The sequence below is a fragment of the Podarcis raffonei genome, chromosome 2, assembly GCF_027172205.1.
Source record: "Podarcis raffonei isolate rPodRaf1 chromosome 2, rPodRaf1.pri, whole genome shotgun sequence".
In the NCBI taxonomy this organism is placed as follows: Eukaryota; Metazoa; Chordata; class Lepidosauria; order Squamata; family Lacertidae; genus Podarcis; species Podarcis raffonei.
In genome coordinates, this window is record NC_070603.1 from 61,194,602 (window position 1) to 61,207,945 (window position 13,344).

General features: G+C 42.8%; 1 protein-coding gene across 1 annotated transcript in view; it reads left to right on the forward strand.

The window, feature by feature from the left end:
• The first annotated feature begins 504 nt into the window (after positions 1 to 504).
• The window catches only part of PKD2L2 (polycystin 2 like 2, transient receptor potential cation channel), a 29,653-nt gene continuing 16,813 nt past the window's right edge, over positions 505 to 13,344 (forward strand). Inside the window, exons 1-6 of the mRNA XM_053376903.1 lie at positions 505 to 641; positions 1,621 to 1,722; positions 3,773 to 3,906; positions 6,889 to 7,145; positions 10,053 to 10,274; positions 11,235 to 11,463. Of these exons, the coding sequence (XP_053232878.1) occupies positions 590 to 641; positions 1,621 to 1,722; positions 3,773 to 3,906; positions 6,889 to 7,145; positions 10,053 to 10,274; positions 11,235 to 11,463 (996 nt within the window). The 5' untranslated portion in view covers positions 505 to 589. The remainder of the gene's footprint in view (positions 642 to 1,620; positions 1,723 to 3,772; positions 3,907 to 6,888; positions 7,146 to 10,052; positions 10,275 to 11,234; positions 11,464 to 13,344) is intronic.

The following is a 13,344-nucleotide window of genomic DNA, read 5'->3' on the forward strand; positions in this document are numbered from 1 at the left end:
TAGAAGGAGCCTCCGCCACCTGTGCACTTGGCGAGCTATCTTAACTGCAAAATGAAGTTTATACCGAATGTTATATTTGAGAGCCAATGCGGACCTAGGAAAAACCAGTGTTCAAATCCCCACCTGGGCATGAAGCTCACCGGGTGACTTTGGGCCAGTCACTAACCTACCTCACAGGGTTGTCGTGTGGACTACATGGGGAGGGCGGAGCAATCCAGTCACAGAGCAATCCCGCTCAAAAGTATGCCTCATATTTTTCCATGGGCTTACTCTCAGGTAAACCATACAGGGTGGCAGGCTTATTTCCCCACGGGAGTGATGGGTTAAGGGGGTAGCATTAGTATGTATGCGTCCCCAGCTGTAATCCATCTTTGTGGGGCGGAACTTGTTGTGGGAGCCGGCCTGCCCGACGGGGCACCTTGGCGGGGTAAACCGAAGGCGCGTCCCGTGGGGCGAAGCAGCCTCTACCCCGCCAGGGCAGCCGGCGGCAGCCCGTTCGTTACTTCGAACCCGGCGCTGGGCGGGGGCGAGGGCGAGGCAAGCGCCCCGCGCAGGGAAGCGGCTCCTCTTCTCCCTCCCTAGAGTCACCATGGCTGTGTCCACCCAGGACTCGTCCGTCCTAGAGCGGCGAAGCAGTTTCGGTGAGTAGTAATGGCTGCTGGGGCGGAAAGCGCAACTGTCGGGGAGAGGGCCGAACTAGGCCTCTGGTCGCTGGCTCAGCGCCTTGGCTGGTGTCTCCCTACATTGCCTCTAGTCAGGGCCACAGCCCGCCCAGTCTTTAGCTTCAGGGCGACAGTGCCATTCCCACTACTTCCTATTCCCTGCCGAATGATAACACAGTACTTATTCTTCTTATGATGGAAGGCTTGGAAGAGGGAGGAGACGCCTCCCAAGCTAGGCCTGAGGACCTGGAGTAAAAATAAAAATAAACCAGAAATGCCGCTGCTGTTCAAAACGTAGATACCACTTCGACGACACCAACCCCCCACCCCAAACTATTTCCCCCCAGTCCCATTGCTGGCAACGTGGCTTGACAAGGTGTCCGCATATCCTCCATCCCCACACAATCAAATTCATACATTTTGTATGAGGAGCTTAAGGAAACAAGTACGTAGAGACTAGTTGGATTACACCAAATGGCATTTGGTTCCTAGCAGGAATAGCCAGGCAGATGCTACTGGCAATTCAGAAGCAGGGCATGCAGGCGCTCCTGTTTAACTCAGTGAGGCTTTCTCCTGGGAAAGTGCAGCTAGGCTTGCCATGCATTTTAAAGTACATGATTCCCCTCAAATAATTCTGGGAACTGTAGTTTGTTAAGGGTGCTAGGCACTGCAGCTCTGTGCAAGGTAAACTACAGTTTCTAGGATTCGGGGTGGGGGGTGTATTTTAAATGTATGGCACATAGATAGCCTTACTTGAATTCAGCGCTATCAGAAGCTAGTTGACACATTTAAGTTTACATCTGTCTTTTACCACAGTCTACAGATAATTGAATATTTATTTTTCTTGCAACGTAGAAGCGTGCTTTTGTTTGGTTAGGTTTGATCATTCATACCGCAAACTTTTAATTAGTTTTTGACATTTTCTTTGTGTTCTTTCTGAAAACTTCATATTTTATAGGGAGTATTAAACCTCGACTGACTCATAGCAGAGAACTTGAAATGAGAACTACCTTTCAAGAGCTACTGATTTACATAATTTTCCTTACAGATCTATGTATATGTAAGTCCATGGGGAAAAGGGGATTGTTGACATGCAAATGCTGCTCTCCCCCTCCCCCCCGAAAACATTTCATGAGGTGCAAATAATGAATTACTTGGTTTGCAAGCCTATGCAACTTGAAAATGGTATAAATGTAGGGTGGGGTGGGGAACCTTAGGCCCGGGAGCTGAAGGGGCTCCTCAAAGCTTCTCTACCCAGCCCTGGGAACTCTGTCCAGACTACAGGCCTCACTGGATGAGTTTCACAACCTACTTGAACTGTTCTTGAACTGTGTCTTTTAAGTGTGATAATGCCTCTTGTTTGCCTAGGACGATGATGGAGCTGTGGATGTGAGTGGTGGTAGAAACCTCTATTGTGTAGCTGGAATTTAGCCTATTGTACAACATCACATCTGTTGCTCTGCCCCTATTTGTTTTTGGTCCAACCTAACACTGACATTTGACCCCTGGATGGTTGCCCATAGCCTAACTCATAAACATGCAAAATAACCCTCCTGTTGAGGGGATGCTAATCAAATTTGCAGATGATACCAAACTGGGAGGGGTAGCCAATCCTGCTGAGGACAGAACCAGGATTCAATATGAGCTTAAAAGATTGGAGAACAGGGCCAAAACTAACAAAATGAAGTTCACTAGAGACAAATGTAAGGTTCCACCTGTACACTTAGGCAGGAATAGCCAGCTGCACAAATAGAAGATGGGGGACACCTGGCTTCCCAGTAGTACATGTGAAAAGGATACAGTGGTACCTCGGATTACAGACGCTTCAGATTACATATGCTTCAGGTTACAGACTCCGCTAACCCAGAAATATTACCTCGGGTTAAGAACTTTGCTTCAGGGTAAGAACAGAAATCATGCTCCGGCGGCACAGCAGCAGCAGGAAGCCCCATTAGCTAAAGTGGTGCTTCAGGTTAAGAACTGTTTCAGGTTAAGAACAGACCTCCAGAACGAATTAAGTTCTTAACCCGAGGTACCACTGTATAGAGATCTAGTAGACCAGAAGCTTAACATGAGTCGATAGTGTGATACAGCAACAGAACATCGCTAGTGCTATTCTAGGCTGCATCAGCAGAAGTATAGTGTCCCTACCAAGGAAAAAAATAGTCCTGCTCTATTCTGCCTTTGTCAGACCATACCTGGAGTACAGTGGTACCTCGAGTTACAAATGCCTCAGGTTACAAACGCTTCAGGTTACAAATTCCGCTAACAAATTCCAAGGAAGAGTTACCTTGAGTTGAGAACTTTGCCCCAGGATGAGAATGGAAATCATGTGCCGGCGGCGCAGCAGCAGCAAGAGGCCCCATTAGTGAAAGGACGCCTCTAGTTAAGAACGGACCTCCAGAACAAGTTAAGTTCATAACTAGAGGTACCACTGTACTGTGTCCAGTTCTGGGCACCACAATCTAAGATGGATATTGACAAGCTGGAGTATATGCAGAGGAGGATCGCCAAGATGATCAAGGGTCTGGAAACTAAGTCTTGTGAGGAACAGTTAAGGGAATTGGGTATGTTTAGCCTGGTAAAGAGGAGACTTAGAGGAGATATCTATCTTCAAGTATCTAAAGGGTGTCACATGGAGGATGGAGCAAGCTTGTTTTCTCCTGCTCCAGAGACTAGGACCTCTAGGGAGCGTTCCACAGCAGCTGGGGGAACTGCGCAGCCAGCTGGTTGGCGGGTCTGTGCTCTAGGGAGTGTTTCTGCCCACAGTGGCGTGGGGGGAGTAGCTACCCACTTTGCCAACCCCCAGCAACTGCGTGTAATTCCCCCTTAAAAATGCTCAACAAGTTTGGGCCACTCCCCCCATTTTCTTTAAATTTAGTCCCCCCAAATAGTCTTATACATGGGGGCGTCTTATACACAGAAAAATACAGTAACTAAGGTGATAACTGCCTATTTGATCTTTCTATTACTATTACTATTACTAAGACTCCAGTATTTTTGTTTTGGGGTCCTGCTAATAAACATTAGGTGTTTGATGTTTGCTAATTTGAGTGTCTTCCCATTTCTCTTTGTTGCTTAGGATTTTATCCTGATTTCTTTCTTTTTAGTGACATTTGGAATGGTGAGCACAGATATGTATTATCTGAACAAAGTTATGGCAGATCTCTTTCTAGAAACCCCTCTGTCAGATACAGATCGTACAGACTTCAAGTCTATGAGCAGCATTGCTGACTTTTGGCAGGTAAAGGTTGTTGTTTTTTAAATGAGAAAAACATAACTTGTGAATAATAATAATAATAATAAACCTGATTTTTGGCACAGAAACTATGTAGACACATGGTTTCTGTAATCTGCTACTGTCCTATCACCACTAGACTATTTCACACTAAAACGTTAAGGGTAGGTTTGGGTACCCTCAGAAACCTGCCTGGGAAAGAGTTTGGGGGAAAATACATCAAGAGATATGTAGTGGTAAAGTTGGGGACTTGACTTTTTAATTTTTTTGGCATTAAGTCCTGCCAGGTAGTAGAACTTAAATGACTTACTTACTCTACTTTTTATCTTGCTGTCATCACAATTTGTTGCTATCTGGGATTAACACCATATTTTACCTTGGCGCAGTGATAATCAATTTTGGATTACTTTATATTTATGTAGTACTTTTCGTAAGTGTTCCAAGCACTTAGTGTACACAAATGTATACTATGTTAGTAATCCTTACAACAGCCCTGTACAGTGGTACCTCTGGTTACGAACTTAATTCGTTCCGGAGGTGCACTCTTAAGCTGAAACCGTTCTTATCCTGAGGCGTGCTTTCGCTAATGGGGCCTCCTGCTGTGCACATGTGCTAAAGATGTGTGATTTCCGTTCACATCCTGGGGCAAAGTTCACAACCAGGAGCAGCTACTTCCGGGTTAGCGGAGCTCGTAACCTGAAGCGTTCATAACCAGAGGTATCACTGTAATATAAAACCTTGTGATATGTTGTATGCAAATGGGGTGACTACATGGGAAGAGGTGTTCAAACCTTACATCTGCTTTTTGGATAGCTGCCACATGCTCATTTATTATTATTATTATTTATTAAATTTATATGCTGCCCTGTACCTTCAAGGCAGTTTACAACATAAAATTACAATAAAAAATACATAATAATAATAATAATAATAATAATAATAATGACAACCCAATAATCCCCCCTTCCACAACACATTTAAAGGGCATTAGATGTCAATTAGCCAAAGGCCTGGTTAAAGAGGAACGCTTTTTCCTGGCATGTAAAGGTGTATAATGAAGGTGCCAGCCAAACCTCCTTGGGGAGAGTATTCCACAAATGGAGAGCCACTGTGGAAAAGGTCCATTATCATGTTGTCACCCTCCAGACCTCTTGTGGAGGAGGCACACAAAGAAGGGCCTGAGACGAAATGATTTCAGGGTCTTGGTAGGTTCATATGGAGAGAGGTGGTCCTTGAGTTATTGCGGACCTGAGCCATTTAAGGTTTTATAGGTCTAAACCAGCACTTTAAATTAGGCCCGGTAACTAATTGGTAATCAGTTCAGTCAGACCAGGATTGCTGTAATATGCTCAAACTGTTTTGCCCCAATAAGCAGCCTGGCCGCTGAAGTTTTTGAACCGTCTTCAGAGGCAGCTCTACATATAATGTGCTGCTCCATCCTTATGAACTTACCTAACCTAGAGGTTACCAGAGCATAGACAACAGTAGTTAAGCTGTCCCTGTCGGGATAAGGGCACAGCTGAGGCACCAGCTGAAGCTGATGTCACGTGATAAAGTGCTTTACAACAGCCTTCACCTGAGGTCTGTAATGCTTATGTCTGGTGCTGAGATGAATCTGGTGTCATTAATTTCTGTGAAGAAAGATGCAATTTAAGTAATCAGTAATATGTTATTGTTTCATAGTTTGTTATCGTTTAGAGTTTACTGTAGATAACAAAAAGATGCTGAACACAACCCAACAGCTGCTGTGCAAATGCAGGGCCTCTGGTTTAAATAAATCTATGCATGAACAGAAGGGAAAGCGGGTGGCGCTGTGGGTTAAACCACAGAGCCTAGGACTTGCTGATCAGAAGGTCGGTGGTTCGAATCCCCATGACAGGGTGAGCTCCCATTGCTCGGTCCCTGATCCTGCCAACCTAGCAGTTCGAAAGCACGTCAAAGTGCAAGTAGATAAATAGGTACCACTCCAGTGGGAAGGTAAACTGCGTTTCTGTGCACTGCTCTGGTTCGCCAGAAGCGGCTTAGTCATGCTGGCCACATGACCCAGAAGCTGTATGCCAGCTCCCTCGGCCAATATAGTGAGATGAGCACCGCACCCCAGAGTTGGTCACAGCTAGACCTAATGGTCAGGGGTCCCTTTATGCACGAACAGAACATTATTGATGTGTTCTGTGTGCATGAGGCACATCCCTTAACAGAAGACATCAAGAGGTGTCTGCATTTATAGTATTTTAGACCATCACCAGTGTTTTTAGTGGAATTCAGTGTGCCATTATAAAGAATTAATATTGAAGGACCTATGGCCTTGTTTGCGCATTACGTAGAATCATGAGTTGTTTCACTTCCAACAAACCATGATCTGTAGGCAAGATTTGTTATTTGCTTACGTAAAGGGCTGTCCAAGGCATTTTGCAAAGGACAAAGACTCCCCTCCCCAAGCCCTTTACATGTACAGAAGCTGTGTGGAACACTCGGCTCTTGATTTCCAACAGGGAAGAATAACCAGAAGGCTCAGGAGAAATGGTTGGGGCAGCAGGTGCTGCCGCCTGCAGTATTTGCTTTCTGTGATGATTGCCTCATTTTGCCTAACAGTTTGGTTGAACAAAACAAACCTTGACACCTGGTTTCATACATAATAGTAAGCTGAGGATCTTGGTTTATTTCTTCAATGTTCTAGCAAGGAGGAGCAAAGCAGCTCAGATTGGCACATTCACAGTAAACTATTAACTGTGATTGACCAGGATAGGTGAAGTGCTCCTAAACCTCTTAATCTGCCAAGTGAAATCAATTGGTTGTTTTTTTATAGTAGTCCAAATAAGATGTAAAAAACAAAATAGATAAACAAACATTTTATAAGGCCATTGTGCCTCCTAGATTCCCAGGTGTAACAATGGGTTTTCAAATAATATTTGATTCCAAGTAAACGAGTTTCAGATGATGAATTTCTTCTGGTAAAAGTTTATTTTCTGCTTATTTCATGCAATGTAGTTTATAGAAGGACCACTTCTGGATGGCCTTGATTGGGGCACTTCGTACAACAACGATTCCACACCCAATGAAAGAAACACCACACTTATCTACTATGAGAATTTACTGTTAGGAGTACCTCGAATTCGACAACTAAAAGTCCGTAACAACACATGTTCTATCTATCCCTCTTTCCGGGCATTTATGAAAGAATGTTATGGTAAATATCAGTATTTACATGAGGATAGACAATCATTTGGCTTTAAGAATGCCTCTGAGTAAGTATCGTGACATTTTATTTTCCTTGCTCCTTCTGACTGTATCTGAACATACTGTACACATACTTTAGCAAAATAAGTTTAATAGTGGGATTTGGCTTCTTTAGGGAGCACTGAGAAATTTTGTTATTAATGCATTTGTACTGTAAATAAATGAAACAATATGTGCCAAGGGGCTCAAGTAGTGGCACCCTGCTGATTTGCACCTACATCAGCTTGTCCCGTATAAGGGTGAATCAAACGCTGCCTTAGTTTAGACAATATTTGCACGAGCCTTGTGCCTGTGCTACCCCTTCCCTCCTTCAGTGCTTCTAGATTGGAATTTATTGTGGAATTGGTGTTGTTCATTGTTTTTGCATGGTTCACACAACATCATAATAAAAATGCCAGTCCATTTCCCCTTACTGTGGAAACTCTGAAGTAAAAAGGAGCCAGTATGCACCTACAGTCACTGCTGGTATGGAACACATTAGCACATATTTTTGGCACGTAGTTTGTCATATGCGGTCCCCTACTTCTGTTTGCTTCTCATTCAAGTACAATCTAGCCTTTTTGCTTCTGGTGGCCACAATGATGTGACTGTGACTGTTTCCACCAATTGCTGCATGCAGAAGGCATGTTCACAGTTCATATATCAGAGACCTCTATAATAAAAATAAAATTTGGCTCATCAGGAGTTCTGCTAAATCTTTTAGCCAGCTGTTCGCCACATGAGTAAGAAGCTAGAGTGGGAGGATCATGGGGCCCCATGGCCGCTAATGGGTATGTGTGGCTCTTATGGAAACCCTGCCAACCAGCACAAAGAATGGCCACACTGGGAGAGCCAGTGTGGTGTAGTGGTTAAGAGCGGTAGTCACGTAATCTGGGTAACCGGGTTCGCGTCTCCGCTCCTCCACATGCAGCTGCTGGGTGACCTTGGGCCAGTCATACTTCTCTGAAGTCTCTCAGCCCCACTCACCTCACAGAGTGTTTGTTGTGGGGGAGGAAGGGAAAGGAGAATGTTAGCCGCTTTGAGACTCCTTAAAGGGAGTGAAAGGCGGGATATCAAATCCAAACTCTTCTTCTTCTATTGCAAATTGATGAGACCAAACTGGGCCCAACTTGCTTTTAAAAAAGGACATTGTTGTGTTAAACTTTCTACAAGTTGTCCAGGAACAAACATTAGCCTCAGTGACCTAGAATTTCATGGTTCCTGCCTAGATCCCTTAAATATAATTGTTTCAGTGGTACCATATTAGTGTTAAAGCTTCCGGGCTAGGAAAAAGAAAGCAAGAGAATGCATGACACCTAACTGAGTACAGCCACATCAGATTGATTTTTTGGTGTGTGTGCTAGTGTCATTCCCCCACCTACAACCCACCATTTTGCCCATGGTGAAACATACTAGTTATGCTTCTTTGTATGTTCTTCTTGCGGTTTTGTTTTGTTTTTTTAAGAGGAAGGTATGCGTGTGCACAGATACAGAAATAACTGCATGTATGTCTAGAATGGAAACGAGCCGTAGATGGTGAGGGAGGAGTGACTGAGAGGAAGGAGAAAACAAAATTACAGATACATTCCATCAACTTCCACCTATTAGTGTGGATAGCAACTAACAGAATAGCGATTAATTGCATATTAAGATTGAAAAAAGGGGAATGTATGGAAACTAATCTGCCAGCTGCACTCACAAGAAAATTAGGTCTATGTGAGTCCCTTGCTTCTCAGTGTACCAGGACTGAAGACTCCTTGGGTTTATTAATCATGATTTTCAGTTACATCAAAGTCAGGAAAGTATGGTTACCAGGGCTGGAACCAACTTAAGATCTGAAACAAACTTTGAACCATGTTTTCATAGACTGGTTTATTCCAATACTGGTAAACATTGTTTAGTTTTACTCAGAGTAGATGCATTGAAATTAATGGACCTAACTTAGTAATGTTCATTAATTTCAGTGGGTCTACTTTGAGTAAAACTTTGTTGAATGTTGCCCCAGTGTCTGAATATATATTTTAAATTACCCCAGATAATAGGTATTTGTTTTATATTTTTAAAATGTTTGCTAAAGCACCTTTGTTGATATTATTTGTAAAATTGTTTTGGTATTGTCTTAGGTTGCCACCCGTTTTGGGCATATAAATTGATATGTGAGGTATTTATATATTTAACAACATGGTATAGTCCCTGTGCACTGTGGGATGATTATAGGGTTCAACACAATATTATTGCTCTGCATCCCCTGCCACACATTCATAGGCATATGTGCAGTTAGCCCAACAGGCTGTTATGGGAAATGGCAAGCCTCTACACAGCTTACATTTCCCAACACAGCCCTTCCACGCTTCTTGACCATACCATCTTGGTGCACTGCCTGTATGTACAACTGGAGCTATGCCTTTACTTTTAAACCACATTCAAGCACATTGTTTCCTTCAAGGAATTCTGCAGCTTACCCCTCACAGAGTTACAATTTCTAGCAACTCTTAACAAACTACAGTGTCCAGAATTCTTTGAGAATGTGCTTTGTACTATATACACAGCCCACAAAAAAAGAATTAAGGCTGTATACCAAAGTAGACAAGATGTCATCCATGGAATTTTGCATTCATGTGATTGAATTTTTAAAAGTAAATAGCAGGATGGGATAGGGGTTGGGACCATCTGGAGTGGGAGCCTGGTGAGAAGGGGAACTTTAACCCTTCACCCCCCTTGCCCTGATCTAGATGATCTAGATGGGGGTGGGAGAAAACTGGTACGAATGAGATTTTTGTTTCCACCGTGAATAGCAGGTGTGCAGTGTTCAATTAACTATTTCTGTTAAAAAGGCACTGGAAAGCTAAGAGTGATTGAATAAATCCTTGGGGAGTAAATGGGGGGAGGGATGCTTTCTGTAAACTGAAGTGCCTCAATTCCCTTCTTTCCTATAGGTGGCATTATTCCACTTCTAAATCACTCTCCCCATGGCATTGGGGCCTTATTGGGCTATACAGTAGTGGAGGATTTATGTTCACCTTGCCCAAGTCAAAGGCAGAAAGTGCAGCAAAACTTGCTTTCCTCAAGAAACATAACTGGATCACCAGAGGAACAAGGGTTATCTTCATTGACTTTTCAATGTATAATGCCAATGTAAACCTCTTCTGTGTGGTCAGGTGAGCTCTTCTGTTTGCTGTTCTTAAAATTCAGTTTTCAAGATAAAGTAATCGTATTACCAGTCCTGTTGATAAAGTAATAATGGCATGTTCTACTCTGTTGCTGAATGGACGAATCTCACCCTGTGCAGGCTACTTAAAATTGTGGTACATCTACTACGCCAATCAAATCCTTCTTCTTTCCACTCCTTCCAGTTGCTGCTGGTTTAGCATACAAACTCTTCTAGCCCTTGACTTTTGCTTTGCCTTTTCAGGCATTAAATCTAGGGTGCCGCCACTGCATGGACTGTATCTCATTTCATTTCCTAAAAGTTCCACTGATGCCAGAGTTTGAAATCTTGACTGAGTGCTATAGAGCAGCAGCTTTTTTTTGGATCCACAAAACCGAAACATGTTAAAACTTGTCAAGAAACAACCCTCATTATATCTAGAGCAGAAGTAGCTGGCTTTTCTTGGTTCAGTAGCTACTTACATCCTTAGACAGTTCTCTAGGTGCATGCTAGTGGTGATTGTGACCAAAAGTGGGTATGTGCATCCTATACTCACACAAGCACAGAATGCATGTGTGCATGCTCACATAGGTACAGAGCCCTCACTCATCTACTGAGGAATGGAGTTATTGCCCCTTCCCTGCTCATCAAATGAAGTCGAAGGGTGTGATATGCATCTTCAACAGGGCACTGGACTGGGCCGAGGGGTTTAAATCTCTTGGCCCACTGCAGTTCATGCCTGTTTATATTTTTTATTCCTTTGCCACCACTACCAAAATCTGTGGGGTCTTGGGGGCCAGAAAAACTTGCTTAGGGGACTACATCAGCGCCCCAAGCCAGAGGTTAGCTACAACTAATCAAGAGGTAATAATAGTTCAGGGGCCTTTGAAATTACCCCAGGTGAGCTTTGCAGTTTGGAATCAGTCTTATGTGTTACCGGATAGCATCCTCCTTTACTTTCATTTCACAGGCTCATTGTGGAATTTCCTGCAACAGGTGGTGCAATCCCCTCCTGGCAGTTCCACTCTGTAAAGCTTCTCAGATACGTCAGCTATTACGATTATTTCCTGGCCTCTTGTGAAGTCATTTTTTGTCTTTTCATCTTCACTTTCACCATCCAAGAAGTTTTAAAATTAAAGAAACAGAAAAAGGACTATTTTAGAGATGCCTGGAACTGGCTGGATGTGTTACTGCTCCTGGTAAGTCTCAGAAATTACAAAAAAGAATTATGACAGAAACCATATTGCAGTGTGGGGACAGGATGCTTTCCATTTTGCCACTAGAGAGAGCTGGGAATACTGGGAAGACGGGTAGATGTTCCTTGGGCAAGGAACATTCACAGCTTCAAATTTAGTATGTTTCTGCCCCTTGAGAAACATAGCAGTTAACTGTGTTTTACACATGGCAATTCTTTTCTGAAAACCAGGCCAAAGCAGTCAAAATGCAAGGCTCACGGTCAATGTGTACATTCAGTGTTTCCTGGCCACCCACAATTTAGCTTGTATATGATTTACAGTAAGCATACTGGTAATCAGAATAATTTTGTTTCCCTGCTTTCCTTAAAGTAAAGTGCTTGAAAAAGTTCTTAGTGTTTTATTTTTCCACAGTTACATAAGAACCTGGCTACATTAAATTTATTATATTCAGAGTGGTGCTGTATTTATGTTGAATCCATTGGCATGGATAGCAATTCCTGCTCAGTCTTGGTTTCCTTGGGTGCCACTAGATCAGTCAGATAAAATGTTAAACTTTGGCTTTTCATTAGAAGAATGTGCCAAGAGCCTCAGGGCTCATGTGTTCCCTTTTCCTCCAGATTTTGATTCCGTTATTCACTAGCTAAGGTTTAGTGTTATGTCAAAAACTGAAATTTACCTATGATTTAATGCAGTGCTTCTTTCTGGGGGTATGCATGGGTACACATACCCCTAAACATTTTGTGAATCTAAGTTTTGCCTCATCGAGGGGCAGTATTTCAGTATGAGTAGGAAAATAAGAGTACCCCTAAACAATTTTTATAGAAAAAAAGCACTGGTTTACTGAAAGAAACTAACTTCAAACTTTTGTTTATTAAGGTGGCTCCTTTCAAAAACCATAGCTAAGTTCAACCATAGTTCAGGCATAATGCTAAACTGCAGCTAATTGAAAATTGAAGGGAAAGCTTTCAATTGTCTCTTTGCAGTCTGCTTTCACCCATTTAGGATGAAAAAGCAGGAATTATAGGACAGATATCACCTTTCTTTTGGGAGGAAAATTGATACCTAAATTAGAAACAAGCTTGTCTGATACCTCTTTTGGGCCTTTAGCAGGGATAGGATTATTTCTTGTTTTCTGCTGTCTACTACTCCCTAGTAATTGGGGTACAGTAAAAAGAGAGTTCCCTGATCCCAACCCATCCAAATATTTTTTATTTATTAAATTTCTATACCACCCTTCAACTGAAGATTACAGGGAGGATTACAATATAAAAATGCAAAAATATATAACATAGTAACAAACAAATATAGTACCCCTCCACACAGTTTAAAAGGCCATAAATTGTATAATTAGCTAAAGGTTAGGAGAAGAGAAACGTTTTTTCTTGGCACCTAAAGATACCGTATTTTTTGCACCATAACACTCACTTTTTTCCTCCTAGAAAGTAAGGGGAAATGTCTGTGCGTGTTATGGAGGGAATGCCTACGGGTGGCATGCCTACGGATTTTCCTCCTCTAAAAACTACGTGCGTGTTATGGTCGGGTGCGTGTTATAGAGCGAAAAATACGGTACATAACAAAAGGGCCAGGCAAGCCTTCCTGGGGAGAGCATTCCAAAAGGGGAGAGCCACCACAGAGAAAGAGCCCTCTTGGCCTCTCATGGAAGAAACGTCTCAGATGATGATTGCAGTGTCTGGGTTGGTTCATGTGGGGAGAGGGGTGCAAACTTCCCATCCTCAAAAAGCCTGTTGTGTCATGGCAAGAATTTTGCGGTCCCCAAAAGGCGACATCAGATGGATAAAGAATGGCAGCTCTATAACAATAGCTAAAGAAACAGAGTCCCTATCTTTTTTCCACCGAAAAGGTTTCCACTTTATCATTTTAATG